General features: G+C 47.2%; 1 protein-coding gene and 2 long non-coding RNA genes across 3 annotated transcripts in view; 2 read left to right on the forward strand and 1 right to left on the reverse strand.

Moving 5' to 3' along the window:
* JPH2 (junctophilin 2) overlaps positions 1-22033 on the reverse strand; it is a 69248-nt gene extending 47215 nt beyond the window's left edge. Inside the window, exon 1 of the mRNA XM_060618390.3 lies at positions 20891-22033. Coding sequence (XP_060474373.2) covers positions 20891-21269 — 379 coding nt within the window. The 5' untranslated portion in view covers positions 21270-22033. The remainder of the gene's footprint in view (positions 1-20890) is intronic.
* Positions 1-27471, forward strand: LOC132669082 (uncharacterized). Its single transcript, XR_009605990.3, has 3 exons — positions 1-347; positions 25054-25228; positions 26771-27471. It is a non-coding gene; the product is annotated as an uncharacterized LOC132669082 (long non-coding RNA).
* On the forward strand, positions 387-9301 carry LOC132669087 (uncharacterized). Its single transcript, XR_009605992.3, has 3 exons — positions 387-1959; positions 5069-5135; positions 7360-9301. It is a non-coding gene; the product is annotated as an uncharacterized LOC132669087 (long non-coding RNA).
* Positions 27472-27725: the final 254 nt, after the last annotated feature.

Raw genomic sequence — 27725 nt, forward strand, 5'->3', positions numbered from 1 at the left:
AGGGCGCGTCAGTGGGCGGCTGGGAGGGCCCTGCGGGCGCGGGGCGAGGCGGGCCGGGGCGACGAGCGCGCGGGTGGGAGGGCGGGCGACGCGGGGGGAGGGGGCGCGTGGTCCGTGAGGGTGCGAGGACAGAGTGCGACCCCCCCTCTGCGCAGCGCAGTGGCGGGACTATTCCCGGCGGCCACAGTGAGGTCGCGCGAGTGGGCGTCAGCGTGTGACGCTGCGTGAGCGGGCGAGGCCCCGGAGTGTGTGCGGTTAAACGAGTGAGTGGTCAGAAGGAGTCTGCGGGATGGTGTGAATATTTCTGTTGGTAGGAGCACAGCAAGGTCACGAGTGTGCCAGGCGGGGTGAGTCAGTTTTAACATGCGAAGTTGCCCGAGCAGATGAGGTTCGGTGAGTGTGAATTTGAACGAGTGCACAGATTGTGCAAGAGCATGAGTGGGCAAGACAGTGAGTTTGTGCCCTAGTGTGAATATTTGCATTTGTGGGAGTGTGCAGGGTCCTGGAAGCCTGTCAGATCATGAGTGTGCGAGGCAGTGTGTGCGCAGAGGGTGACCAAGATCACATGAGTGTGATGTAATGAGATGTAACGTAAGGTCATGCGAGTATTTGAGGTCTTGAGTATGAAAGGAAAGGCAAAATTGAGTGAGGGTGCAAAACCAGTAGAGGTTCAAAGCGTGCAGACTTGTGGGAGCAGGTACATCTATCTATGTGTGAGGTTAAATGCATGCACATAGTCCATAGCGTGCAAAGTGGGCTAAGTGCCCAAGTTCCTGTGGAGGTGACATCATGGGGATGTGAGATGTTCTAAGTATGCAAGGCTGTCTGAGTGTTAAAGCACAGAATAACATGTGGCACTTGAGGCTGAGTGTATGAGGCTGTGGGCAGCAGGGAAACTGAGACCATGTAAGACCGTGTGTATACAGGATAATGGCATGTACAAGGAGGTATCATCAGTGCAGGCCTTGCGTGTCCATCGGTGTGAGCACGTGAGCTCCTGGGAACAAGAGCCTATGTGAGTAGCCTGCCAAAAGCCAGCTCCCTGCCTTCATCTTTATGCCTTCAGCATGCAGGACAGTATCTGCCATAGTGTTCACGGAGTTGAGGGGGGAAATTCAGAGCCTTTGTTTTAACACGAGCTGATACTTTACCCTGGTTAACCAAAAAAGGCCCCAAATGGCCTTCTTCCCAGCAAATGCCCAGGATGGCTAAGGAACTGAAACGGCTGGCCAGGTAAGGGATTCCTAAACTCAACCCAACAGGCAGGCTCCCGTTCGGGCCTTTGCACTGGCTGGTATCTCTGCTTGGAACTCCTTCCCTGCAGATACGCTTCATGTCTCTGCTCAGTGAGGCCTATCCTGACCACCCTATTTAAAATTGCCATCTGCTTGAGCACAAGCACCCTTATCTACCCCTTATCTACTGTTTTCTATAGTATGTATCCTCTTCTAACATATCATATGACTTAATTGTTGCATTTATTGCTTTTCTTTCCTCACTAGAATGGAAATCCATGAGGGCAGGGATCTTTCCTGTTTTGGTCTCTGATGTAGCCCCAGCATCTACAATAGGGCCTGGCACATAGGGGTGCTCTGTAAATATTTGCTGATTGATTGGCTGAACCTCCCCAGAAACTCCATCTCATTGTGTGACCTTGGGCAACTCTCTTCCCTTCTTAAGGCCTCGATCGCCCTGTCAATGACATGTTAGATATGAAACTCTCTAAAGTTTGGCCTAACTCTGAGACACTGGAATTCTAGAAGGACCTGCATTGTGACTCTGCAGGGGAAGGACAGCATGTCCCTATGACTCTATACTATCTGGTCCCTCCCAGCCCAGGCTACTCCACCTTGGGCCCCTATTCCCACCCCGCCCCCATCACTTTCTGCATGAAGAGACTGCATTAAGAGTCATGTACAGTGCCGAGGGCTCATTTAAACATCTCAAAGTTCCTATCAGGTGGGTCCCTTGATGATGCTCATTTACAGGAAAGGAAGTTGGTGGTCTGAGAGGTTAAGTGACTTGACCAAGGAGGCAGAATCCAAACCCAAGTCTATCTGATGCCCGAAGTTCACACTCTGAGCCCCCAGTTCTCTATCCTGGATGCCCTTCAGAAGCTCTAAAAAATACCAGTTTCTGGGCCTCACCACCAGAAAGTCTGGCTTAATTTGTTTGCAGCCTCTCTACAGGCAGGCACACAGCCAGCAGTGAGAGGGACATCAGAGCTCTCCTCCTGTCAGTGACCAGCCATGGAAAGCCAATGACCATGGAATATGAGCTATAAAAGGGCCAAAGAGAAGTGGAGAGAGAGAAAGGAGATATCACTGGACATGATCTCATAGAAGAAGATGCAAATATGATCTCCATTTCACAGGTGGATGATTCAGAGAGACTGTGTGACTTGCCCAAAGTCACCTAGTAAGGAAGGAGCAGAACTGGGGTATGAACCCAACGTCTGACTCAAGCTGAGGAAGTGGGAAAATGGGTTTGTGTGGCAGGTGCAGAGAGCAGAGCAAAGAGAACGTGGTCCAGGGGATGAGAAAGTAGAGAGTTAAAACTAATGTGTTCCCCTTTCTAAGCTCATTCACATGTGGTCACATTGTATGGGAGGCAAGGGGACAGACAGAAACTTGCAGTCAGAGACAAACTGATCTCAAATATCTAATCTGGAGAACCTTGGACAAGTTACTTCTTCAGATTTTCAATTTGCTTATCTGGAAAATGGAAAAATAATACCCACCTTCTAGGGTTTGGGGAAGATTAAAAAGGAAACAACAACAAAAAAGGAAACAACCCCGGGTTCCTGGGTGGCTCAGTTGGTTAAGCGTCCAACTTCAGCTCAGGTCATGATTTCATGGTTCGTGGGTTTGAACCCTGCATTGGGCTCTCTGCTAACAGCTCAGAGCCTGGAGCCTGCTTCGGATTCTGTGTCTCCCTGTCTCTCTCTGCCCTACCCCTGCTTGTGTTCTGTATCTCTCTCTCTCAAAAATAAATAAATTAAAATTTTTTTAAAAAATGGAAACAACCCAAATGTCCATCAACTGGTAAATGGATGGACGGTGGTCAGCCACACAGTGGAATACTGGTCAGCGTTAAAAAGGAATAGACTGCTGGCATATCCAACATGGATGGATCTCAAAAACATGCTAAGTGAATAAAGCCGGAGATGAAAGAATACAAACTGTGCGATTCCAACTACATAAAACCCTGGAAAAAAAACCCTAAAGTATAGTGACAGAAAGCAGATCTGTGGTTACCAGGGCTGCAGGTAGGAGGGATCTACCAGAGAGGGGTACAAGGGAACTTTCCGAACTGATGGAAATGTTCTACACCTTGATTGTACTGGTGGTTACACAGGTGTATACATTTGTCAAGACCGTGCACTTAAAATGAATTCTCTGCCTGGAAACTATACCTTGATGTAATAAATAATCTAATTTGTAAATAAATTTTTAAGAAAAAAACCACTCCAGCACAGCATTCTGCAAATAGCCATTGGAAAATCCTGTCAACTCTCCTTTCCAAGTGATTCTGAAATCCGGCCACTTCTCACACCCCCCTGCTACTAGGCGGTAGCCTGAGCCACTGTTGTCTCTCGTCCTGGATTTTCATAATGGCTGCCACACTGGCCTCTCTCTGCCCCGTGCGTCTCTGTCCATTCCTAGCTCACTAATCACAGGGATTCTGTCCAAATGTAATAAAGTCAAAAATCACGACACTGCTCTGCCTCTTCTCATTCAGAGGAAAAGCTGAAGTCCTTAGTGATCCACAGACCTAACCTGATCTCATCCCCATCACTCCTCTGTCCTCACATCCCTCCATTCCTCCTTTCCCTCACTCCACTCTGGCCACAAAGTCCTCCTTATTGTTCCTCCCGTTCCATGAGCCATGCCCCTGCTTCGGGGCCTTTCTGTTTGCTGCTCCCTCTGCCTGAAACAGTCTTCCTCCAGAAATCTGCACAGCTCACTCCCAGAGAGGTATTTAATGGTTCCTATAAGACCCATCCAAGGTGACAAAGCTAATAAATGTACCAAAACTCCCATCCATGTCCAGCTGTGCTCCTTACTGTGCTCAGAAGAAAGAAGAAAAACAAATATTTGAAAGGAGAAAGTGAACAAGAATGGAGCAGAGAAGTTGGTAACCTGGGAGAAAGACAGAGGACATCTAATCTCTGGGTTGGACACATTTGTGAAATTAAATCAACCAATCTACCTTTAGCTTAAAGTTGGCGTGAGATGGGCTGACATGGTCCCTTTAAGCCCAAGAGAAACTGAGATTGCTCTTGGCCACCAGCTGGGGAGGAAACGGCCAGGCTATATTAGGAAACTTACAAGCAAGTGGCAAGAGGCACAGACACCCAGGGGAGACTGGGAGTGACGGGGCCCTGGGAAGGGGGAAAAGCCAAGTGCTGGGGCCATCCCCAGCCTGACTCTCTCTAAGACAGGACAGCTCTCCCTGGGGACTGGAAGAACGCAGCATCTGCATCTGAAGAGAGGGAAAAGGAGGACCCTGCCCACAGCCATCTGGCTAAGATGAGCTTTCTATGGAAGGAAGTGCTTCCTGATCACCTTTGGGCTGGCCCCTCACTTGGCCTTGTAGACTCTACAGGGATTCTCACTGCCCTCAGGGTAAGAGGCAGGATTCTCAGCCTCTGACCCCCTCTCCAGTCACATTTGCCTTTCCACCTCAGGACCTTTGCACATGCTCCTGCCGCCCTCCACCTCTTCTCAGCATGCTCTTCCCTTCTCTCTTCCCCTGGCCAACTTCTTTTGATATTTCAAGTTTCAGCTTAAATATGACTTCATCCAGGAGGGCTTCTTGAACCCTGCCCCCTGAGTACTGCCATATGATGTCATGTCTCCCTGTTCTTCTTGGCACTTTTCCCAATTGCAATTAAATAACTGTTAAGGTCATTTGTCCACCATAAGCCTTTCCCACTGGACTTTGGCTTCCAAGAGGGAGGGAGCCATATCCAGCTTATTCCTGCTATGATCCCAGCATCTAGCACAATTCCCAGGCCCAAGGAAGCCTACAGTAAACGTCTGATGAATCTGTATCTTCTCTGCAGTGATACCCTTCCATTCTTCCAGGGGCAGGAACCACATTTTCTTTTTTCCTTCATGACTCAGCACATGGTAAGTACTCAATAGTGACTGGCAGTGGCTGCCAATGTGGTCAGGTCTAGATTTAGCAGCCCAAACCCTGGAAATTATTGGGGTACATGTAAAAGGCTGGTAAATACAGTTCTGTCCCTCAGACCAGGCTCCTAAAGTTAATAAAACCTGAATATCATCTTCCCCCTGCAGTTGCCCTTCTGGTTTAGTACAGAATAAGCTGGGTTTCAACCTTGACTCTGATGCCAAATAGTTCTAAAACATGTCGAACTATTTAAGCCTGCTGAGCCTCAGCTTGTCCTTCTTAAAATGGAGATAATGATACATACTTTAGATCATTGTTCATTCACTTGTTTGAATTTAACGAGTATTTGCTATGGACCTGGAATTCTTGGTGTTAGATACTGGGGACACAGTGATAAATAGACATGATCTCCACCCTCAAGAGGCATAGAGTTGAGCGCCAAGGATAGACTAGATTTAAGCAACCACCACAGAAATAAATGTTAGGCAGCCACACCAGTGATGCAGAGTGATAATGGTCCAGGCCTTAGGTGGTGAGGGAGGATTGGCGGACCAAGGAATAAATGAACCGTATGAACACAGTAAGTGCTCAATAAAGGCTAGTTTTGGCAGGCTAGAATCTTTGCTCAGAAAAGCTCGCCCAGAAAGGATTAACTGGAGAGTTGAAAAGGAGCCGGGGAGGAGAGAAAGAACTCAGAGGGAGAGAACGAGCCCAGCTCCAATTTTCCACCTACGTCTGCTTGCTTGTAAGAAAGCAGGCTTATGCGCTGGGATGCCCAGGCTTGGCTGCTTTGGCCACATCTCTGACCCAGGAGGCCTTAAAGTTTCTGTCCTTGGGAAGAAGAAAATTTGGGGGGGGGGGGTCTCTTCATCAATGAGACCTGCCTCCACACCCTCTAGACACACATGAGAGAGTAGTTTCTGGAAACCATATTTATAGTACAAGATCCACCCTTTGGGGGAGAGATTATGACTTAACTGACGTGGACACTGGAGTTTTTTAAAGCACCTCTGATGGCTCAAATATGCAACTTGAGTAAGAGCTGCAAAACTCTACACTAGCCTCTCGTTAACCAGTTGGCTCCGTTCCTTCTGTCAAACCTGTGACATGCCGTACCTGGCAGGTGTCATGCAGATCCCAGTGGTTACCCAATAGTGGATTTCTCCTTTGCTGATGGAACCTCGTTCTGTTCAAGGGCCCAGACCTCCTTCCTGGGCCTCAGAGAAAGGTTCCTTATCCAGGGGTAAATCCTGATTGCTCTCAGCCAGACTTCATGTCTACTTACCTTGCCAATGATTGGATTCGATGTGAGCATTTGATGAAATCCAGCAGTGAGACCGGAGGGAAAGTTTGCTGGGGGGCGGACCAGGGAGGCAGGAAAGAGTTCCTAGTTCTTTTAAGGAGAAACATGCAGGCATATACTCTTCTGCTGCTGGGTATTGCTGCATGTGGAGGTGACCCCTGGAGCTGTGGCAGCCAACCTAGTACCATGAAGCCACTGAGAATAGAGTTGACACTATATGGATGCAGAGCAAAACATGGCAGGACCCTGGGTCCTTGTTGACATTGTTGAGCCTCCAAGTTAACCAATCCTGAGACTCTCCTACCTCTGGATTCTTCTTTATGTGAGATTATAAATATCCTTATTGTTTAGGTCTGTGCTGTCCAACATGGCAGCCAGGAGACACAGGTGGTTATTGAGCACCAGATTGCAAAGAATTGGCACCAAAAAAATGTAAAATACATCACTAATAATTATATATTGATTACATGTAGAGATGGTATTTTGGTTAATGGGTCAAATAAAATATATATTTTTTAAGGAGGCTCCACACCCAACATGGAGCCCAACGCAGACCCTGAAATCAAGCTGAGATCAAGAGTCAGATGCTTAACCAACTGAGCCATCCAGGTGCCCCTAAATAAAATATATTATTAAAATTAATTTCACCTTTTTTACGTGTGGCTACTAGAAAATTTTAAATTACATCTGTAGCCCACATTATATTTCTATAGAAAATGCTTGTTTAATTCACTTGGAGTTAGGGTTTTCTGTTTCCCACAGACAAAAAAATATCCTAACAGGTATCGGTGTCACCATTGTGATTTTATAGTTGGAACAATCGAAACTAAGAATTTAAATTACTTGCTTCAAGTATAGCAGCTGTTGGTGGTCACAGCCAGGTGTCCTGACCAGTGCTTTCTCCTCTACGCCTCTAGGAATCTGAGAACATCCCTTACGAGCTAAAGGTTTGCAATCCTTCATCCAGACCTCAGCTCTGAAGGGAGCGGACCATTTCAGAAACCCAAGGGAAGTCTAGGAGATCCAGAACCCACTTTGACCAGAGAAGAGACATGTGGCCCAGACCAGGGATTCTGCCTCCAAATACAGAATGGACACTGAGAACATCACCCCCTCTGGCCAGTGACACCTGCCTATTTCCAGGAAACTGTCTGAGGTCTGAACACCAGTGTCCCTGGAGGGCTGAACAGAGATGGAGAGAGAAGAATCAGGGCTAACTCCTCTCCTGTGGTCCCCGCTGCCTATGGAAGTCCTGACCCGACAGTCCATTGTCTTCATGACCTGGTCCCAATTCACCCTCCTAGTTTTGTCTTCCCAAATCCACCAAAGCCCAGCTTCAAAGTCATCTCCTCCAGAAAACCTTCCTGGAGTATCTTTTTTCCTCCATACTCTCATTGCTTGAGACATTTGTCACTTCTTACCTCTTATACAGCTATCTCATCTATATCTTATCTATTTGGTCTAATAGCCATTCTTGGTCCTTCCTCAAATCCTTTCCCATAGTGTCAGATGTCAGCACAAGATCTTTGGACAGGACTATGGAAGTGTCATCAGCAGATCTCAGACATTGTTTAAGATGGAGAATGGCAGGCAGGGGACTGAGCAACCGAGAGTCCAGAAGTCAGTGGCTCTTGTCCAGGTGCACCAAAATTGGGCCATGTAAACCAGGAATGCACAGCAGTGAACAAGCATGCCCTTATGCCACAGATACCTATATAGATGCTCCTAAATATAGGAGACCCATCCCAGCTCAATTCTAACCCACCTTGATAAATACCATGGACCAGTGTCCCTGAGAAAGCAAGCCAGGCCTGAGACATCTTTGGGGGCAGCAGAATAATGGAAATTGTTTGGGCTTTGGAAACAGACGGACCTGACTCTGAATATTTCTTTAATTTCCCCCACTTCTCTTTATCTTCACCCTGTCCATCTAGTCCAGGCTGCACCAGTGCCTCCTGGTTAACTACAACAGCATCTCCCCTGGTCTCCTGCCTCCCCTGATGCTGCAGTCCACCCTTTGCTGCTGCCAGAGTCGTCATCTTAATAAGATGTAGATCTGATCAGGTGACCCTGCCTAAAACCCTGCAGTGGTTTCCGAGTGCCTCAAGGATAGTCTTGGGTCCCTAGGAAGCCAAGATTGCATGTGAGTGATTTTGGGGGAATACTCTTGGGATGAGCATCTGTAAGGAAGGAAGGAAGGAATCTTCTGGATTCAACTGCAGAAGAAGTTGAACTTCTTCAAGTTGAACAAGCCAAGGCTTGTAGTGATCCCATGGGGATCTCTGGAGCTAGTATGGCCCTTCAGAGTTGTCCAAAGAGGCTGGGTCTTTGGACTCCTGTATCAAGCAGTCATTAGCTCTGGGTTGCCCACTGAGCTAGGCAGCTCCTTCTGACAGACAACAGTGCCTGGCTGTGAGCCATCAGCGACCAGTGGTCCTGGCAGCAAGGGGAAGGAGGACTCTGCCCCTGGCGGGTATCTGAGGGTGTCCTGCCGCGTCTACTGCTGGAGTATTTACATGGGTTCTCTAGCAGAGGTCTCAGACTCTCATCAACAAATGTTTGCTCCCTTCACCTCATGGGAAAGGATTGCAAGGTAACCAGTCATCCCAGTTTGCCCGAGACTGAGGGATTTCCCAAGATTAGGAGTTTCAGTACTAAAACCAGGACAGTTCCCAGGCAAAGCAGGCTGCTTGGTTACCCTTCATCTGGGTGAGAAGGAAAAAAGGGCATGTCATATTAGCACAATGTTCAATGGTGTGCTGGTAGAATAGCTCTTCGGAAAAATAAACAAACAACCCTGATTTTGTAGTGCTAGCCAATTTCCATCTTGTAAGTATACCCACCGCGGCCAGACAGGCTACCAACAGTTGAACAGCCAGCTTGCAAAATTCCTGAAAATTTAGTAATGGGCTCTCATGAGATGGTAGCAACTGGTGCCAGCACCCGTATGTAATACAGACTGGTATGTTCCTGATACCTACAAATGTGCAGCATGTTCACTGACAACCTCAACTTCAAGGTGAGACTATCTCAATCCCGAGAATAAGTGGCCCTCCGAGACCACCTAGTTCAAGGCAACAAGTAATCTGTCATATGGTCCATCTCTTACCCACAGTGTGTCCACAACAGTAATTGCTAATCAGTCATGATCCTGATATGGCTGAGCATAGGACCCCTTATCACATCTTCAGGTAGCTATAGTCAATTAGCTGGTGTTGCATATAAGAAAAAAGTGACTTACCCTTGGGAGTAAGTGTGGTTCAGCCCCCTCATTTTACAGAGGAGGAAGCTTGCACACAGAGAGGTGGAGGGGCCTGCCTAAGGCCACACAACCCGGCCATAGCTCATCTGAGATTAAAGAATAGATCTACTGCCTTGCCAGCTCTTTCAATCCCGCCTCGCTTTGAACTGCTGAATATCCCAGAATGGAGAGGAACAAAGGGGGAATCTTTTGAGATCTGAGCCTAGATTCTGGGGAACTTTGCTTAGAGCCTCCAAACCTTTTTTGTACCCTGACAGTTTCTTTTCTTTTCTTTTTTCTTTTTGTTTTTTGGTTTTTTTGTTTTTTTGTTTTTTTTTTTTTTTTTTTTTTTTGAGAGAGAGAGAGAGAAGCAAAATGAGAGGGAGAGAGAGGATCCCAAGCAGGATCTGCACCCCCAGCACAGAGCCCAATGCGGGGCTCAAACCCACGAACCATGAGATCATGCCCTGAGCTGAAACCGAGAGTCAGACGCTCAACCAACTGAGCCAACCAGGCGCCTCACCCTGAAGGCTTTTTATTTGTATATGTAAGTGTTGTATATGTGTTGGTGGGCAGGACACTCTTTAAAAATATAAAAGTTGGGGTGCCTGAGTGGCTCAGTCAGTTAAGCATCCAACGTCAGCTTAGGTCATGATCTCACAGTTGGTGAGTTCAAGCCCCACATTGGGCTCTGCACTGTCAGCTTCGGATACTCTCTATCTCTCTCTTTCTCTCTCTCTCTCCCCCTCCCCAACTTTCTCTCTCTCAAAATACAGAACTTGGAACAAAATTATAAAAATCATATATGCTCACTGCACAAAATTCAAACAATACAGGAGTATTTAAAATTAAAAACAACAACAACAACAACAACTTGTGTACTATTTCCCCAGGGTGAGAAGGGTAATCACTGTTAACAATCTAGGTCCTAAGAGGCCTTTTCTGCTCATTTACAAGGATATACATATAACAAATAGACTAAATGTTTAGCTGTTCCCCCACTCTACCATTAGCCCCATCACTGAAAACACTGCCTAGCACATAGCACTCAATAAATATTTGTCAAATGGTTCTTGTTCCCTTAAAACGTCTTAGTATAGGTGGGTCTGCCTTTGTCTTTTTAATGGTTTTAGTACTTCATGGCATGGTTCTCTTGAGTTAGTGTAGCAGGCCTTTTGTGTGAGCGTTTAGACTGCATTTCTTTTTTCCCATAACAACCCCAAGGCCTTGTTCTCTGGCTTGCCTGCAAGGTGGCACCAAACTCCCTTCCCACGGCTCCCAAGTGCTGCCACCCATCAGAGCTCCACTGTCCCTGGTTTCCCGGGATCACCGAAAGGCAACCCAAAGCGGAGAAGCTGGCAGCATTTGTGACCAGCTCCTGGGAGCAGAGTCAGGTTACAGCGGGTGTAGGACAAGTCCCCGTGGCCTGCGGGGCTCCACCATCCCCACATTCAGAGGCTGCTACCCCGGATGACACCCCACAGCTCACACAAGAAGCAGGGAATTAACCAGGCGACATCACCTGGGTGCTGCCAGCTCTGCGGACCAGTCACCTGGGTGAAAGTGCCTTTGCCAGGCTCTGAGTCGGCTCAGTAACCCTGAGGGCCTGGGAAACCAGAAATAATTGGGTGTAGGGGAGGCAAAAAGATATCAAAGGGAGAGAGTCTGGGTTCAAAGGAGGCCCCCCATGGTCATTCAGGCCCCCTTTTTCTAAATTTTTTTTGAATGTTTGTTTATATTTGAGAGAGAGAGAGACAGACAGACAGAGAGAGAGAGAGAGAGAGAGAGAGAAAGAGCAAATGGGGGAAGAGAGAGAGGGAGATAGAGAATCCGAAGCAGGCTCCAGGCTCAAAGCTGTCAGCACAGAGGCCAATGCAGGGCTCAAACTCACAAACTGTGAGATCACGACCTGAGCCAAAGTTGGAGGCTTAACCGACTGAGCCACCCAGGCGCCCCATTTCAGGCTCCCTTTCTATGCTCAGGCCTGCCCACAACCCTCATGCCCAGGTGGCATGTGCAATAGGCATCTCTCACCCACGACGTCCAACACTGAGCTCCTGACCTTCCCTCTTCGAACTCTTGGCCCATCTCAGGTCAGGGCAATGCCATCTTTCCGAGGCTTAGGCCAAAGCCTTGGAGCCATCCTGGACTCCTCTTTCTCTCACTCCCCCTATCTAATCTATCAGCAAAATCTATTGATGCTACCTTCATAGTAGATCCAGAATTCAGCCACCTCTCCACCTCTGCCGCCATCAGATGGTGGCCCAAGCTTGTATTCTCACCTGTCAGTAAGCTCACTGATTTGTTTCCCTGCTTCTACCTTTCTGCACCACCTCCTCTCCCCAGTCTCTCAACAGAGTAGCCAAAGGAATCCCTTTAAACAAGATCTGACCATGTCACTCTTATAGGCCTCATTTTTCTCATAGTAAAAGCCAGATTCTTATGATGGCCTACAAGGCCCTGCATAAACTGCCTCCTCTCCACACCTTCCTGGCAGGAATGGTGTATATATAGGTGATGCTGTGCCCTCCTCTGTACATCCCATCAAGGGCCTATGTTGTAAGACCGTCCTGTCATCAGTGATGTGAAATTTGATCACTTTACTAAGATGAATCCTTTACCCATAAAGGATTCAAATTTAATTAAAAATAAAAGTCTTAAAAACATCATGTGTGCAGGGGCACCTGGGTGGCTTAGTCAGCTGAGCGTTTGACTTCGACTCAGGTCATGATCTTACTGTCTGTGGGTTTCAGCCCTGAGTCGCGCTCTGTGCTGACAGCTCAGAGGCTGGAGCCTGCTTCGGATTCTCTGTCTCCCTCTCTCTCTGCCCCTCCCCCACTCGTGCTCTGTCTCTCTGTCTCTCTCTTTCTCTCAAAAAATAAACATTAAAAAAATTTAAAAAAAACCCATCGTCACTGTGCATGCCAAATAGAGCATTTCCTGCAGGCTGTGTGCAGCCCTCAGGCCTCAGTGTGTGACCCCCACTCTACATTGCCCAGATGATGGTCAACAGCATAGGCTTGGATACTTCCAGGCTCACGGTGCTCACTACTTGCCTGGGGAGAAGGGGTTCTGGCCTTCCCACAGCCCCCGGATCATTCTATAGATTTTTCCAGGTGGGTCTGGGCCAGTCAACTCTCAGTTATAGAGGAACGAGTAGGGGTCCTGGATGCTTCATTCGTGACCAGACCTAACTGTCCACCTACTCTGTGGCTCTAGCTCCAGAAGGGGTAGAAGAGAACAAGGGTAGCCCTCTGGTCTAGGGCAGGAAGCAACACCATCCCCCCGTTCAGCCTGCACCCCAACCTCAACCAGGGCCCTCAGAAAATGAGGCTCAACATTCCTCACAAGGGTGTGGCAGCAAGGGCTGGTCCAGGGAACAGCTGTTGGGGACATGGAATTAGCAGGCTCTGGAAACAAGCAAGCCTCATGAATCCCAAGGGCCTGGCCTTGGACAGGAGCATGTGTGCAGAGACTTGGCCAATTGGACACACACATCACAGAAAGCAAAGCTGCAGAGAAGAAAGACTAATTGTGTCCACTTCCCTGTCTCCCTGAGGGTCTGCTCGGCTCTCCTGGGGTCCCAGATAAAGCCAAGAAGCTGCCATGACAGCAGCTCAGCCGGCTGTCACACTGGCCCTCTGGCTGTGAACTGGGACATGAGATTTTCAAGATGAGGTTAAATTATGCTGATTCTACATTCGAAATGGAATCGTGCCTGGCAGGAGTTCCATCAACACTGGCAGGACTCAAGGCAGAACTAATTGAATCAAAGTCTTAGCTTATTAACTGCTCCCAAGTCAAAAGCTAGTTTCTGTGCTGAAACAGTCTCCCCAAAACAGCTGTGGTTCAGACCATCCTGAATTAGTTCACCCTCTAGACGGTGAAGGGAATGCAAGAAAGGAGAATAGTTTCAGCACTTTCTATGTGCCAGGCATTATGCTAAGTGCTTTTTATGTGTTATCTCATTCCATTGTTTCAGCCATGTTTTGAAGGAGAATGTGATATCCCTAAGGGAAAAAAGGAAATGGAAGCTCAGAGTGCCCACGTTCAAAGATTTAGGAAGTGGCACAGCAGGGGAGCACCTGGGTGGCTCGGTTGGTTGAGGGACCAACTTCAGCTCAGGTCATGATCACGTAGTTTGTGAGTTTGAGCCCCACATTGGGCTCTGTGCAGACAGCTAGGAGCCTGGAGCCTGCTTTGGATTCTATGTCTCCCTCTCTGTCTCAGCCTCTCCCCTGCTATCTCTCTCTCAAATAAATTAAAAATAAAAAATTAGAATTAAATTAAAAAAAAATTTTTTAAAGAAAGAAGTGGCACAGTGGGCATTTGAACCCAGATCTGGCTACTGCAAGCCCCACATGCTAAGTCCCACGTGCCCCTCTTAGGACTTCCACGCTTGATTTTTAATAGCAATCGAGAAATTTTAAACTAAAAGATGTTCCTTTTAAATCTGAAAAAGAACAAAAAAAATCCCACTGGAACTAAAAAATTAATTTAGCAGGGTAAATTAATTGATTCAAAGTCAATGACAAAAATAATTGCATTTCTATAACCTAGCAATGAACAATTGGAAAAATGAAATTTAAAATTCCATTTACAATATCGTTTAAAAAGCTTGTAACTTTATTCAAAGAAAAAAAGTGTGCAAAACACTGAAAACTCCAAAACATTGCTAAGTGAAATTAAAGACTTAAATAAATAGGGACTTATACCACGTCCATGGATTGGAAGTGTCACTACTGTTAAATTATCCATTCTCTGTAAATTGATGTATAGGTCTAAGGCATTTCTTTTAAGTTTTTGTTTGTTTGTTTGTTTTTGAGAGAGAGGGAGTGAGCAGGGAAGAGGCAGAGAAAGGGAGAGAGAGAGAATTCCAAGCAGGCTCTGCACTGCCAGCATGCAGAGCCTGATACAGGGCTCAAACTCATGAACCACGAGATCATGACCTGAGCCGAAATCAAGAGTCGGACACTTAACCTACCAAGCCCCCCAGGCACCCTAGGTCTAAGGCAATTTTAATCACTTTAATGCCTATCAGTCTTTTTACTAGAATGAACAAGCTGATTTGATAATGTATATAGAACCGGGAATGACCTAGAAGAACCCAGCCATAAGCAAAAAGAGCAAAGTTGGAAGATTTACTCTGATTTTAATATTTACTATAAAACTGACTATAGGGGTGCCTGGGTGGCTCAGTCGGTTAGGTGTCCATCCAACTCTTGAATTCGGCTCAGGTCATGATCTCATGGTTCATGAGTTCGAGCCCCTCATCAGACTCTGAGCTGACAGTGCAGAGCCTGTTTGGGATTCTCTCTCTCTCCCTCTCTCTCTGTCCGCCCCCCCTTGTGCTCTCTCTCTTTTTTTCTCTCTCAAAATAAACTTAAAAAATAAAATTTACTGTAATAAAATAAAATAAAATAAAATTTACTGTAAAGCTCCAGTAACAAAGGCAATGTGATATTGGCATAAAGGTAGACAAACAGATCAATAGAAAAGATATTCCTGTGGATAATGAATGGATGAATGAATGAATGAATAAAGTTGCTTCAAGGAACACATATCCCAGGCCCAGATAATGGGACACTAGGTATTGCTCAGACCCAGATCCTGGCAAATCCATTTTGCTCCCATGTTCAGAGTCAATTGGGCTAAAATGAGCTTAAGCCATCAACTTTAGGCAAGAGAAAGAAAATTGGATCCAGAGAGCAGAAGCTTGGGTTTTTGACCCAGTTGTCATAGCTAAACATGTAATAATAATAATAATAATAATAATAATAATAATAGCACTAACCCACATGTTAAATTCTGTTCTAAGTGCTATACTCTATCAGGGCAGAGTTTAATTCTGTCAACAGGATGGAATAAAAGAGATAATAGCAAGTACTGCATATAGGAGGGGAAATATTTTTCAGTGATATATTTCAGTTTTACATTTGTGTGTGTATGTCTAGAATTACAATGTGAAATACCTAACTTATAGCGGGTTGTAGTCATAAAGATGTAAACACCGCTAGGGTAGTCAATGAAAGTATTAAGAAGCCTGAATAGTATAAAACGTGTAAGATTCTTAGCACAGAGCCTGGCACAGAGTAAAGACACAGTAAGTGGCTCATGCAGATATGGCCGTTGTCAAGGCCTGCTTCATGAGCATACCCCCTGTGTCATAGCTCCAGGCTCTGCACTTAGAAGGCCCTGCACTTGGTTTAATTCTTGGCTGTCAGTGTGTTGAAATTCTTAATGATATTGAAGAAGGGGTCTTGCGTTTTCATTTTGCACTAGGTCTCACCCATGGTGTAGCCAGTCTTATTTTGTATAGTTGTTTATTGTTTATTAAAAATAGTTATACTGTGAAATATTTAATTATCACTTACTACCATCCGATTCTATGTCTGCCTCTTACTAGCTAGAGGACCATGAGTAAAAATACAGTGCTTAAATCATCTGTCTCTGTTTCCTCGTCTATAAAATTGGGGTGATAACAGTACTTCCCCACGAGGTTGTTGTGAAAGTTTAAATAACATAGCGTGTTCCATGCCAAGAACAGCACCTGGCACATAGTAAGCACACCAAACATATTAACTATTATTATTACTATTGGCTTTATGAACAAAGTCAGCCTTGGGCCTGGTTTTTCCACTGCACATTTGGGGGAGGGGATTGCTGACTAGATAAGTAAGTAGTTCTAGAACTTATTGGAGCACCAGATTACTTTAAGAATCTGAGGGCTCTCTGAGGAAAAACACAGATAACCCATATGCATATGCACACATATTGCCTGCACCCTGATGGGCCTTTGAGGCCAAGGCACGGGCCCCAGATCAAGAACCTAGGAAAGCAAAGATCGCCAATGGCCCTTCCAGTCCTGGAGTCTGTGAGTCCCTGGGGTGGAGACAGCTAGACCGTCAAAGGAGCATTACTACTTAAGGCCTGGGTGTATGCTTGCTTTGGAGCTTTAAGTCAGCAGCTATTTTTAGTTTTGCTATATATGGCCAGGGCAGGAAGAGGGCTGTAGGCAGGGGAGGGGTGCCATGAGGCTTATAGCAGGGTTTGGGACCCCAGGGGGCACCTTTCCTTCCATCTTCTCCTTCCGGGGGGGGGGGGGGGGGGAGGGTTGCTGGAGAGCTTAATTAACCCCCAGCTGAAGTGTCAGCCTTGGAGGAGAGGGAGAGTCTGTGGACGTGGGAATGGAGAGGCTTGGATGAGGGTTCCACGTCAAGTCACTTTAGAATAGTGATTTTCAAATGTTTTTGACCATGACCTGCAGTAGGAAATACATTTATACACACATCATGTAAGAAATACACGATGCATGTAAACACAGAAGTTTTTATACACACACACACACACACACACACACACACACACACACACACATTATATATGTACATATATCTTCAGCTGAACAAATGTTTCAGGAAACAATGCTTTCTTATCCTCTGTGAAACACTCTGATTTTTCTGTTCTGTTCTTTCATTTCTAAAAATGCAGGTCATGACCCACTAAATTGATTTTACTGCCTATTAATGGGTCAATACCTCCAGTTTGGAAAACTGCTGTTTCCTTTGGTTTATTTATTTTTATAAATTTTATGAATGTTTATTTTATTTATTTTGAGAGAGAGAACAAACGAGCAGGGGAGAGGCAGAGAGAGAGAGAGGGAGGGAGAGAATCTCAAGCAGGCTCCATGCTCAGTGCAGGGCCCGATGTGGGGCTCGAACTCATGAACCATGATATCATGACCTGAGCTGAAATCAAGAGTCGGACACTTAGCCAACTGAGCTACCCAGGTGCCCCTCCTTTAGTTTAGAGGAGGCAGTCACCTGCGACATTTGACCGCAAGGCAAGGTGGGGACTGGAGGAAATGGAACATATTGTCCCTTTGATCAGTCCTTCCGAAAACTGGGGATGAGATGCAACTTTCAGCTTTATTTCCTGGATGGCAGTAAGTTCTGGACCTCCTGACCTGTGTGCACTGTTCTCTCCACCTGGGGCACTCATCTCCCACCCTTGTCACCTGGCTCACTCCATACTTCAGAGCCCGGCTTGCCACTTACTCCAGGAAGCCTTCCTGAATGCCTCAGTCTGATTAGTTGCCCACCTCTTCCTCCCTTAGTTCCCAGTACTTTCCTGCCTAGTACCTAACACACTATAGTACAATTTCTTGTTAGATTCTCTGGAAGATAGGGACCTTGCCCATCCTGTTCATGTCTATACTCCTCCCTCCCACCACCAGTATAGTATAGAGCTAGCTTCATAATAATCACTCAATGCATATTTATTGAATGAGTTAATGAAGGTGAATAGTAATTATAGCAACTACCATTTATTGAGTACCTGTTTATCTCATGAGAAATCTTATGAGAGATTAGCATAGTCCATTTTATTGGTGAGGAAACTAAGGCTCCAAGAGATTAAATAATAGGATAGAGCCACAATAATAACCCAGGGCTGCCTGACTCCCAGCCGTTTCTAATCACAGGATCTTATTTGTCCACATTCTCTTCAGCACTACCCAGGATGGGGCAAAGGGCAGGTCCTTAACAAACCCTCGGGGAACTGATGACAGGTTGATTAAGGAGATTTTCCGAAGCAGTGGCCACATCTAATTTTGGAGAGTTGCACCTCGTGTGTGGCTTGGGAGAGATCTGAGGTTTCCAGGGCCGCTGGATGTGGGACTGTCTCATTCGGAAGAAGAGTCTGGGCCTCTGACAAACCAGAGGAACAGGCCTTCCAGTTACCTAGCCTGAAGAGCTCCTGTGCACACCCAGAATCAAGCCCTGGGCCCTGCAATGCCTACGTGATCTGGCTCACACCTTCAGCTCCAACGTCAACCCCTGCCTGTCCCCCTCCACTCTACTCCTGCCACCCTGGCACTCTTGCTGTTCCTCAAGCATGCCAAGTCCAGTCTTGCCTCAGGGCCTTTGTGACCATCATTCCTTCTTCCTGGAAGTCGTTACTCTCTCCCTAGTCCTCCCATCTTGCTTCCCAGGCTACACCATCCAAAAAGTCACCCTCTTCCTTCTCTGCTATTTGTTTCATAACTTTGCTTGCCCACTGCCCTGGCTCCTGGAACTTGCTGTAGGATGGAGCCTGACACCTGGTTGGTGCCCCATAATATTGGTTGTGTGAATGAATGAATGAATGAATGCATGAATGAATAGGTTTCCCCCTTTAAGACACCTTAGGGAAGGAACATTTGGCACCCTGTGCACCACTCTGCATGCGTATCTGACACCCAGCAAGCACTCAAGGATCATCTCCAAGTTGTAGCCAGAGAAGCTGAGGCCTGCTCTCTACTTGTCCCCAGTGCTCAGCGCAGTGTCCAGCATAAACATCCAGTGAATTGAATTGCACCGAATTGCAGACATTCAGCAAACGGCTGATGGTCACCAAATTAGGAAGCGTGGAGCCAGAAATTGTCCTCAGCGCTGTCCAATTCCAGCCAGTGCTGTGTAGCTGCCACTGCACCCACAGAAACTCCAGGGACGCAACCTCATTAACATGCAGATGCATTTGAGGGTGGGTCCTCACCATGGGCTCACCAATGGGCAGCCCAGTCAGGAGTCCATCCTGTACGTGAGGCCCCTCTGTGTATGCCCACTAGCCTCAGCTTGAGCACAACTTCTGCTCTGGGCTGGCTCATGCCCCTTCCTGCCCCCTCCCCAAACCCACTCTGGGACTGTCCACTGCTCACCCTCTGTCATAGTGATATAATATAACTATGCATGCATCTGACAGATGCCAAAATATATAGTTCTGAGGTATCTGTGTTAGCTCCTCTTCCCCATGGGGCAAGTTACGGAGACTTCATAGAATTATCCTGAGCTGGGGGGAAACTAAATGACCATTTAAAGCAAGAGCCAGCCAATTCTCCTGTAAACAGTTGAATAGTAAATAGTATTGGCTTTGTGGGCCAAAAGGATATTATGCAGGGACTTTCATACAATTTCCACATGTCACAAAGTAGTGTTCTTCTTTTGATTTTTTTCAAATATTCCACCCTTAGCTCACAAGCTGTACAAACACAGGCAGCTGGCCAGTTTGGCCTGCTATCTGTCATTTGCAAGCGCCTGATCTAAAGCATTGCTTCTTAAATTTTAATGTATATGAAAATTTCTAGGCGGGCTTGTTAAAGCAAATGCCTAGGCCCGCCCTCAAGATTTGGATTTGGATTCCGAAGGTCTAGTTGGGGCCCCTGATTTTGAATTTTGAATTGGTGGATAGATGATGCTGATACTGTCTACTGACCACATTTTGAGCAGCGCTGACATTCTAAAACCGATTTTGTGGATGAGGAAACTGAGGCTCAACTAAGTGATACATGCAGTTGTACCCAGTGGATGATGTGATGATATCTTCTCTGCCACTCCCCACGGCTGTTTGCCACAGAAAATTCCTCTCCATTCCCTTAACCCATCGGGCACGCTCATGCTTTTGAGCTTCTTACTCGTTCTCTCCTGCTCTCACACCCTCTCTAAAGCAATTTTCCCAACAAGATCCAGCTCAGATGTCACCTCTTCTAAAGCAGCCCCTGACCTCCTCAAATCTAACTTCTCTGCCACAGCACTCTGTACCTACTCATGTATAATGGCTTGTTTAAAGCCAATCTTTGAAGCCTTGGGCTGTATCTTATTCCTCTTTATATCTAACTCTTTTCATAATACCTGGCAAATAGGAGGTACCACAGAAATATGCACTAAATGAAAGGATGGATAGATGGATGAATGAATGTGTGAGTGGATGATTAGATGGGTGGGTGGGGGGATGGATGGATAAGTGGGTAGATGGATGGGTGAATGAATGAACACTTCATGATCTATTGCTTGAAAATAACTTTCATGGCAAAGTTGAGATTAGACCCAAATTCTTCTAGAGCACAAGCCAGAGTATATTCCATGGCTGTTTGTAAGCCTAGCATGCAAACAGTAGTAGTTAGGTTTTACTGAATGTGTGTTGAGTGTGTATTTATACAGCAGGTCTTGTCCTAAACACCGCTGCCAGCCCTCTCAATGGCCCTGTCATTGGCCCCACCTTTACTGACAAGGAAATGGATTCTGAGAGAGGTAGGGCAGCTTGCCCGGTGCCACACAGCAAATAGCGTCCTGGCTCCTCTGATTCTGTGTCATATCGCCCCTCCTTCTTCCCACCCTCCACCAGTCTCCCTCACTCATCGCCCCCTCTGCGGGGCCCCAGGCCGGGCTCACCTCCATCTGCATAGGTCTCCGTGCCGTAGCCATCCTGCAGGCCATTGTTCCAAGTGCCCTCATACTTGGCACCGCTGCTGCTGCTCTGTCGGGTTCCGTAGCGTCCCTTGAAGCCGTGTGTCCACTCGCCCTTGTAGAGCCAGCGTCCCTTGGTCTCTATGCCCAGCCCATGCCGTTTGCCCTGGCTCCAGTATCCCTCGAAGGTGTTCCCACTGGGCCAGGTGTAGACGCCCGCCACTTCGAAACCAAAGTTCCAGGAGCCCGAGTATTCGCCCTGGCCCTTGGGGCCCGTGCACAGTCCATGTCCATGGGCCTTTCCCCCCTCCCAGCCCCCACAGTACGCCCCGCCATCATCAAAGTCAAAGCGGCCCCCACTCATCTCATCGTAGCCCCTGACAACCTCACCGTCCTCCAGCGTGGGGGAGAGAGGGTGATGGGGGGGGGGGGTGCCAGCGACACTCTCCAAGCACACTCAGGGCTGGACGCCCCTGACTCACCACTGTGCCCCAGGAGGGGGAAAGCAAAATGCCACCAGAGACTGAATGAGCCCAGGAGCCAAATCAGCACTGGGTCGGCTGGTCAGTGCCATGCCTGGGAGGCCCCCACTCAACCAGCCAGAGGAAGGCTGCCAGTTGGGAAGGAAGCAGGAGGGCAAGATTCAAAGTCTCCATAGAGCGTCCCAAGTCTGGCTTCCCTGGAGTCAAAGGAAAAACGGTGTGATCCCTTTAAGAAGCACAGTGAAAGGGGTGGGGTGGAGGGGTCCCCAGTCTGTTTCAAAGTGGAGAAATTCCTCTTTGGTGACAGCCCCCAGCCCGAGGCTGAATTCCTGCAGCCGGCTGGCCCCCTTCTCCACCCAGTGGGTGTGCGGGGCTGTCCATCTCCCAGCCGCTGCCCCGCCCCTCTCCAATCCTGCCCTCCTCCTGGGACGGAAAGGTCAGTGTTGCCCTAACAAGGCCATTGGATCTCTGAGGCTGCTCCCAAAATAACCCCCTGGCCAGCCCAGCCTCCTTCGAAGCGGGAGGGGTGTTTCAAATTGGGCTAGTGCTCCAGACCCAGCCGAGAGGCTGGAGGGGCAAGGAAGGGCAGCGGAGAACTAAGTGTAGGCAGCTGGGACAGTTTGGTGGCTTTTCTTCCCCTGGGTATGAGCTCCCTTCCACCTCCAGCGTCCCTGGCTGGCCGGAGTCTGCAGAAAGAGAACAGGCAGAGGGATCGGGGAAGGGAGGGGAAAGGAGGACTAGAGGAACACCCAGTCCTGGAACACTTAAAATCCCCCAGAGCAGAGCGATTGGCAAATCTCAGCCCCACCACCACTCACATGCCCTAACAGGACCCGGGGCTATCCACGCTGCCAGCCCCATAAAGGAATCTGGTGACCTAAAGAGAAAGGAACGGGCATGGTTCACATATGCTTTTGAAAGCAGAGGAGGGAACTAGGGAAGAGAAGTGAGGTTCTGGAAACAGATTCTGGAAGATAGAGCAAATCTGAGTCCAGGGCTCACGCACAACCCCCAGTCCCCCTCTGCACCCCTGGGAACACCTGGCAAAGAGCCCAGAAAAGGCACCGATGGCTCCCTTTCTCTCTTCTCTGAGGGGCGAGGAAACTGTCTTTATCTCTGAGACACAGGGTTGCTGGTTATTTGGAATGAGGTTGTCTTAGCGGTACTCAAAGATCATGATTTTTTAAAAATATCCCCTTTCCAAGCTTTCTTTCTCTGGTGTCCTCAGGGCCTGTGAGGCCAGACTTCAGAAAGCTCTTGGGGCAGAGTCGGGAGCAAAGGGCCTGCGTGGATTCCTAGCACTCAGGTTCCCACCAAACTCCAGTGAAAGGGACAAATAAATCTCCGTGACATGAAGCTGTGGCCAGGACTAATGATTGGAAATCCCAACTGAGCCCAGGGTTAACAGGAGTATAGAGTAATTCTGGGAAAGGTAGGAGACACCAAGAACAGGAAGTGGGCGGGGGGTGGGGGTGGGGAGATGTAGAGATATGGAGAGGGGGGAGGATAGAAATCACTTAAAAAGGAAGCCCAGAAGGCATTTGAGAACTACTGGACTATTATCTGACTTCAAACTTATCAGACATACTCCAAATCCCACGATGACTCAGGCCACTTGAAGTCACTGCGGAAGATTTGTCCTTGTTTCAGAAATGGACAGAACATGATGTCTCCCTTCATCCCAGCTGACTCCAGTTCTTACTGGTTCCTTCACTGTTAAAGAGCCCCATCTGGGCCCACGTTTCATCCCCAGGCAGAAACACCCAGCCTCTGAGCTCACCAACACCGGCAGCTTGCCGAGCTGACGGGCAGCAAGTAGCAGTAGGTAAAGACTGCATCGTCTAGGTGTTTGACTCACCATCCAGCCAGTGAATGGATTTGACTGACAGATTTTAAGAATGCCTCGCTGCCGGCCCAAGAGAGCTCTGCTTTTGCCACTTATCACCAAGGTCACTGGAGAATCACAGGTTTCTTCCCAACTCTGCTCTCAAGGGGAGAGGGGAGAACCGCTCACAGTGGAAGTTAGAGGGGTTTGAATTGCCCAAGTTAATACTCTTTGTAGTTAAACACTAGGCAAATCACCATAATCCTGTTCTAAGACTGGGGGGCTGCCGTGTCCTACTGTGCTGTTCCACCTGATAAATTTAGCCACTGTTCATCCGTGCAGCTCCCTATGGTGGTTCCCTACCAAGGGTGGGTACACTTAAGATTTAAATTCAACTCCTGTTGAACTTATAAACAGATTCCAGAGCCCTCTCCCCCAACCCCAAATCAATGATAGATTGTTCCGGGAAAAACCTCAGGTAGTTTTATTCTTTTTAAAACTCCTCAGATAAACCCTTATCAGTCAGTTAATCGTCCAACTTCGGCTCAGGTCATGATCTTGCCTTTTTTGAGTTTGAGCCCCACGTCGGTCTCTGTGCTGACAGCTCAGAGCCTGGAGCCTGCTTTAGATTCTGTCTCTCTCTCTCTCTGTCTCTCTCTGCCCCTCCCCTGCTTGGGCTCTCTCTCAAAAATAAACATTAAATAAAAAAAAATAAAACTTCTCAGACGGATCTGACTCATTTCTGGTTAAGAACCATTGTATGGAGGCACCTGGGTGGCTCAGTTGGTTAAGCATCTGACTTCAGCTCAGGTCATGATCTCACGGTTTGTGAGTTCAAGCTCTTCATTGGGCTCCGTTGCTGATAGTGTGGAGCCTGCTTGGGATTCTCACTCTCCTCTCTCCCTGCCCCTTCCCCACATGCATGTGTGCTCTCACTCTCAAAATAAATAAATAAACAACAACAAAAAAGAATCACTGTATGTTTTTAAATTAAGAAACTCTTTCTTAATAGCATTTACACATTCGTGAATCCAGTACCCTATAGGTACTGGATAAGTATACGGTAGGTAGTTGTGGATTTGTGTTCAAATCCCAGTTCTGCCCCTCACAAGGTGTGACCTTGGACCAATTGTTAATTTCCCTAAGCCACAAACCCTTCAACTGTAAAAGTACCTGTCTCAAAGGATTATTAGTATTCAGGATAACAGTATCTTCCTTCTTTGGTTGGGTGAGGATTATGTAGGTTGGTATCTAAAAAGGCTTAGAACACACTAACACCTAATAAACATTAGCTAATTAAAAATTATCCTCACATGATAAGTTGCTCTTCAAATAGAATGCTTAATAAGATAGTCACCAATGAGTTGAGAGTCACTGCCTAAATACCAAACCCCTTGACACGGAGGCATTCCTTACTCTACACAGTCCATGTTTACTCAACCTTGTCCTGTGGTTTGTCACTTTTTAAACTGATAAACCATGTTATTGGTAAAGGGACACTTTGATTTCTTAAAAGTTTAAGGAAATTTTTTGCCCAGTTTGGTATTGGCCTTAGGTGATTAGTGTCGAACTTCTCACGTTTTTGCCCCTCCCTTTAAGCCAAATGCATTTCAGGGAAAGGGCGACCTCTTGAGGCCATCCGTGTCTGTCAACAGATTGTCGTCAGGAAAACCAAGTTCCTCAGACAGAAGGGAATTTACTAAACTTGGAATGAATTCTAAACTGCTTTTAAAGGTAGCTGTCCCATTCTTGCTTTTCCCCAGGTCTTTCCGTGCTCCGTGGTTCTGTTCTTTGATCAGAGAGGGTAATCATTCGCTTCCTGTTTCCTTCTCACTTCGCAGGTGGGACTGCTTCCTAGAGAGCCTGGAGGGGAGGGACCCGAAAATCCAGAAGAGAGAGAGAGGGTCTGCACCCAGAAATCCACTGGAGTACTTCTCAGCTGCAGAAGCCCCGCCTCCCCAGACAAGGTTGCTGGCTGGGTTAGGTGCCTTCGCACATTCGGGCTCTTCCTCCAAAGTAAGTTGTTTGAAGGATTAGCTTCATTTCAAAAAAAAAAAAAAAAAAGCACGAACCCCGTACTAAGTGCCCGGCACTCGGGCCCATCCGTGTCTGCCCAGCGCCTGCACATTGTAGGTGGTCACCTTTCCTTCTCTGCACCACTTGGCAGCTTACAACTCTCTTCTTAGTTAAATGCTTTTTCACCTGGCTGATAGGCCTGCTCTCTCTGTTCTGCTCCTGCCTCACTGGCTGCTCCTACTTAGTCTTTGGCTAGTTCCTTTTCATTCTGCCGACTTCTCTACCGTAGGAATATCCCAGAGCTTGGTCCTCTGTCTGGTTCCTCATCTACATTCACTTCCTAGGAGGTCTCCTCCAGTCTGAGCTTTAAATGTCCATAGGCTAACGACTCCTAAATTTGTGTCTCCAGCCTATGCCTGCCTCTCTGCTGATCTCTAGTCGTAGGTCCACCACCAACTCAACATGGCCACAGGGTGTCTCATAAGCACCTCGGAAGACAGGAGCAAAATCAGACTCCCGACCTCTCCCGTATCTGCTTCTCGAGCCAACTCCCAGCTTCTGAAATCCTTTAGAGTCCTTAATTCCAGTCTTCCTCTCACACCCTGTATCCAATCCACTGACAAATCCCCTCAGCTCTACCTCCACCATACTTCCAGAATACACCTTTTCCTCTGCACTGCCAAGTGTCCAAGCCACCGAAAGCCATTGCCTGATTTACTGCAGTAGCCTCCTGCCTCCTTGCCTCCTCTTGCCCTGCTCCCTTGGGTCCACACAGAGCAGCCAGTGCCCTCTGTAAAGGCCAGTCTGATACCTCTCCTCCAAACTCCTCTCGCCTCTCCTCACCTCTCCTCCAAACCACCCAATGGCTCCTCACCTCGTTCAGGAGTTGCAGCCTTTAAAATGGCCTGCGAGGCCCTCTGTGATATGCCCCTGCCCCATGCTTCTGTGACCTTGCCTGCCTCAAGCCTCCTTGTCATCTTTGCTGTTCGTCAGGAATGCCCTTCCCCCAAATATCCACGAGGCTCACTCCCTCACTTTCTTCAGGTCTCAGCTCAAATGTCACCCACCTCATCACAGGAGCTTCTCTGACCACCCTGCCCCCTCCCCAAGCCCTTATGATCTCGGAATCCTCTTCTCTCCACTGAGGGCAAGGGTGTAGTTCTGCTCCCAGCATTTAGTAGCACGTGCCTGATGCTGTAGGCACTCTAGGAATATTTGCCGAATAAATGGGATGAATGAATGTTCTGTTATTAAAGGCACATTGTCAGGATGCTACTTTTGAAAACATTAGAGTAAAATTCCTCAATCCACGATCTGGGTGCATTCAAGAAAGATTGCTTCAGTAAACTGCACTTGCAGAAGGTCAAGTGTTCCAATGTGAGACACTCATGTGAAAGCTGGCCCAACTGGGTCTAAGCAGAGTAATTTTTAGCCTCAAGATTCATATTTTGAGAAGATTTTGACCGAGGTGTAAATACTTAAAATCGATTCCCATGAATCTGGAATGCTTAGCCTTCGTCCAAGTTTGGATTTCTTTAACAGGTTACTCAGCCACTGGAACTTTGTCCTGACACCACTCCTCATGACAACTGTGAAAGGAAGGTGCATCTTTCTTCGTTCCCTGGTGACTGTTCTGTTAGCATACAGAATTAAGTAAACAACCAGGTCACCCGATTGAAAAGCAAACTAAAAAGGACTTGAGACTTAAAGATGAGGAACCATCTTTATTCAAGTAACACGCTAAGCCCGATTTGCTCCACTCTCGCCAGTACAGAAGGTAAAGCAAGACACGGGTCGTGGAGGTGAGGGGGTGGGTGGTAGACACCTTTACAACAGAAACTATAATGGCCTCAATTAGTGGTTCTCAAAGTATGGTCTAGGGATCTACTCTTCCAGGAGGTCTGTGAGGTCAAAACTACTTTCATATTAACATGTTAACCGCCTTTTTCATGCCCATTCCCCCAAAAGTGTAGTACAGAATTTTGTAGAGGTCACACAACATGCAATGTTCACAAGAGGCTGAATGCAGAAGCAGATAGGAGACTAGCTGCCTTCTGCTGAGCCAAACATGAAAGAAATTTGCAAAAATGTAAAACACTGCCACTCTTCTAAGATATTTTGTTAATTTTTCAATTAAAAATGTTAACGTGTAATAAAACCACTACTTCTAAATCGAGTAATACATTATTTTTTTTTGAATTTCTTAGTTTGAATTTCTGACATGGTAAATATTTTTAAGTATAACCCACATGAACAAAATCTCTTTGGCATCCTTAATTTGTAAATGAGTCATGAGACCCAAAGGTTTCACAACTGCTGCCTTAGGGATGTGGAACAGCATTCTTTCGGCTTATCATTATTAAGAAATCTCTCCGCTTCCAGGGCTATGATGGCAAGGTATCGTGCTCCCTTGCTTGAACCATAGCCTTCAGATGTCACTAAACTCATGCTAAACTAGGAACGAGCAGAAATCTCCCACTACTTATGTTCAGGGCTT

Source organism: Panthera onca, chromosome A3 (assembly GCF_046562875.1).
Source record: "Panthera onca isolate mPanOnc1 chromosome A3, mPanOnc1 haplotype 2, whole genome shotgun sequence".
In the NCBI taxonomy this organism is placed as follows: domain Eukaryota; kingdom Metazoa; phylum Chordata; class Mammalia; order Carnivora; family Felidae; genus Panthera; species Panthera onca.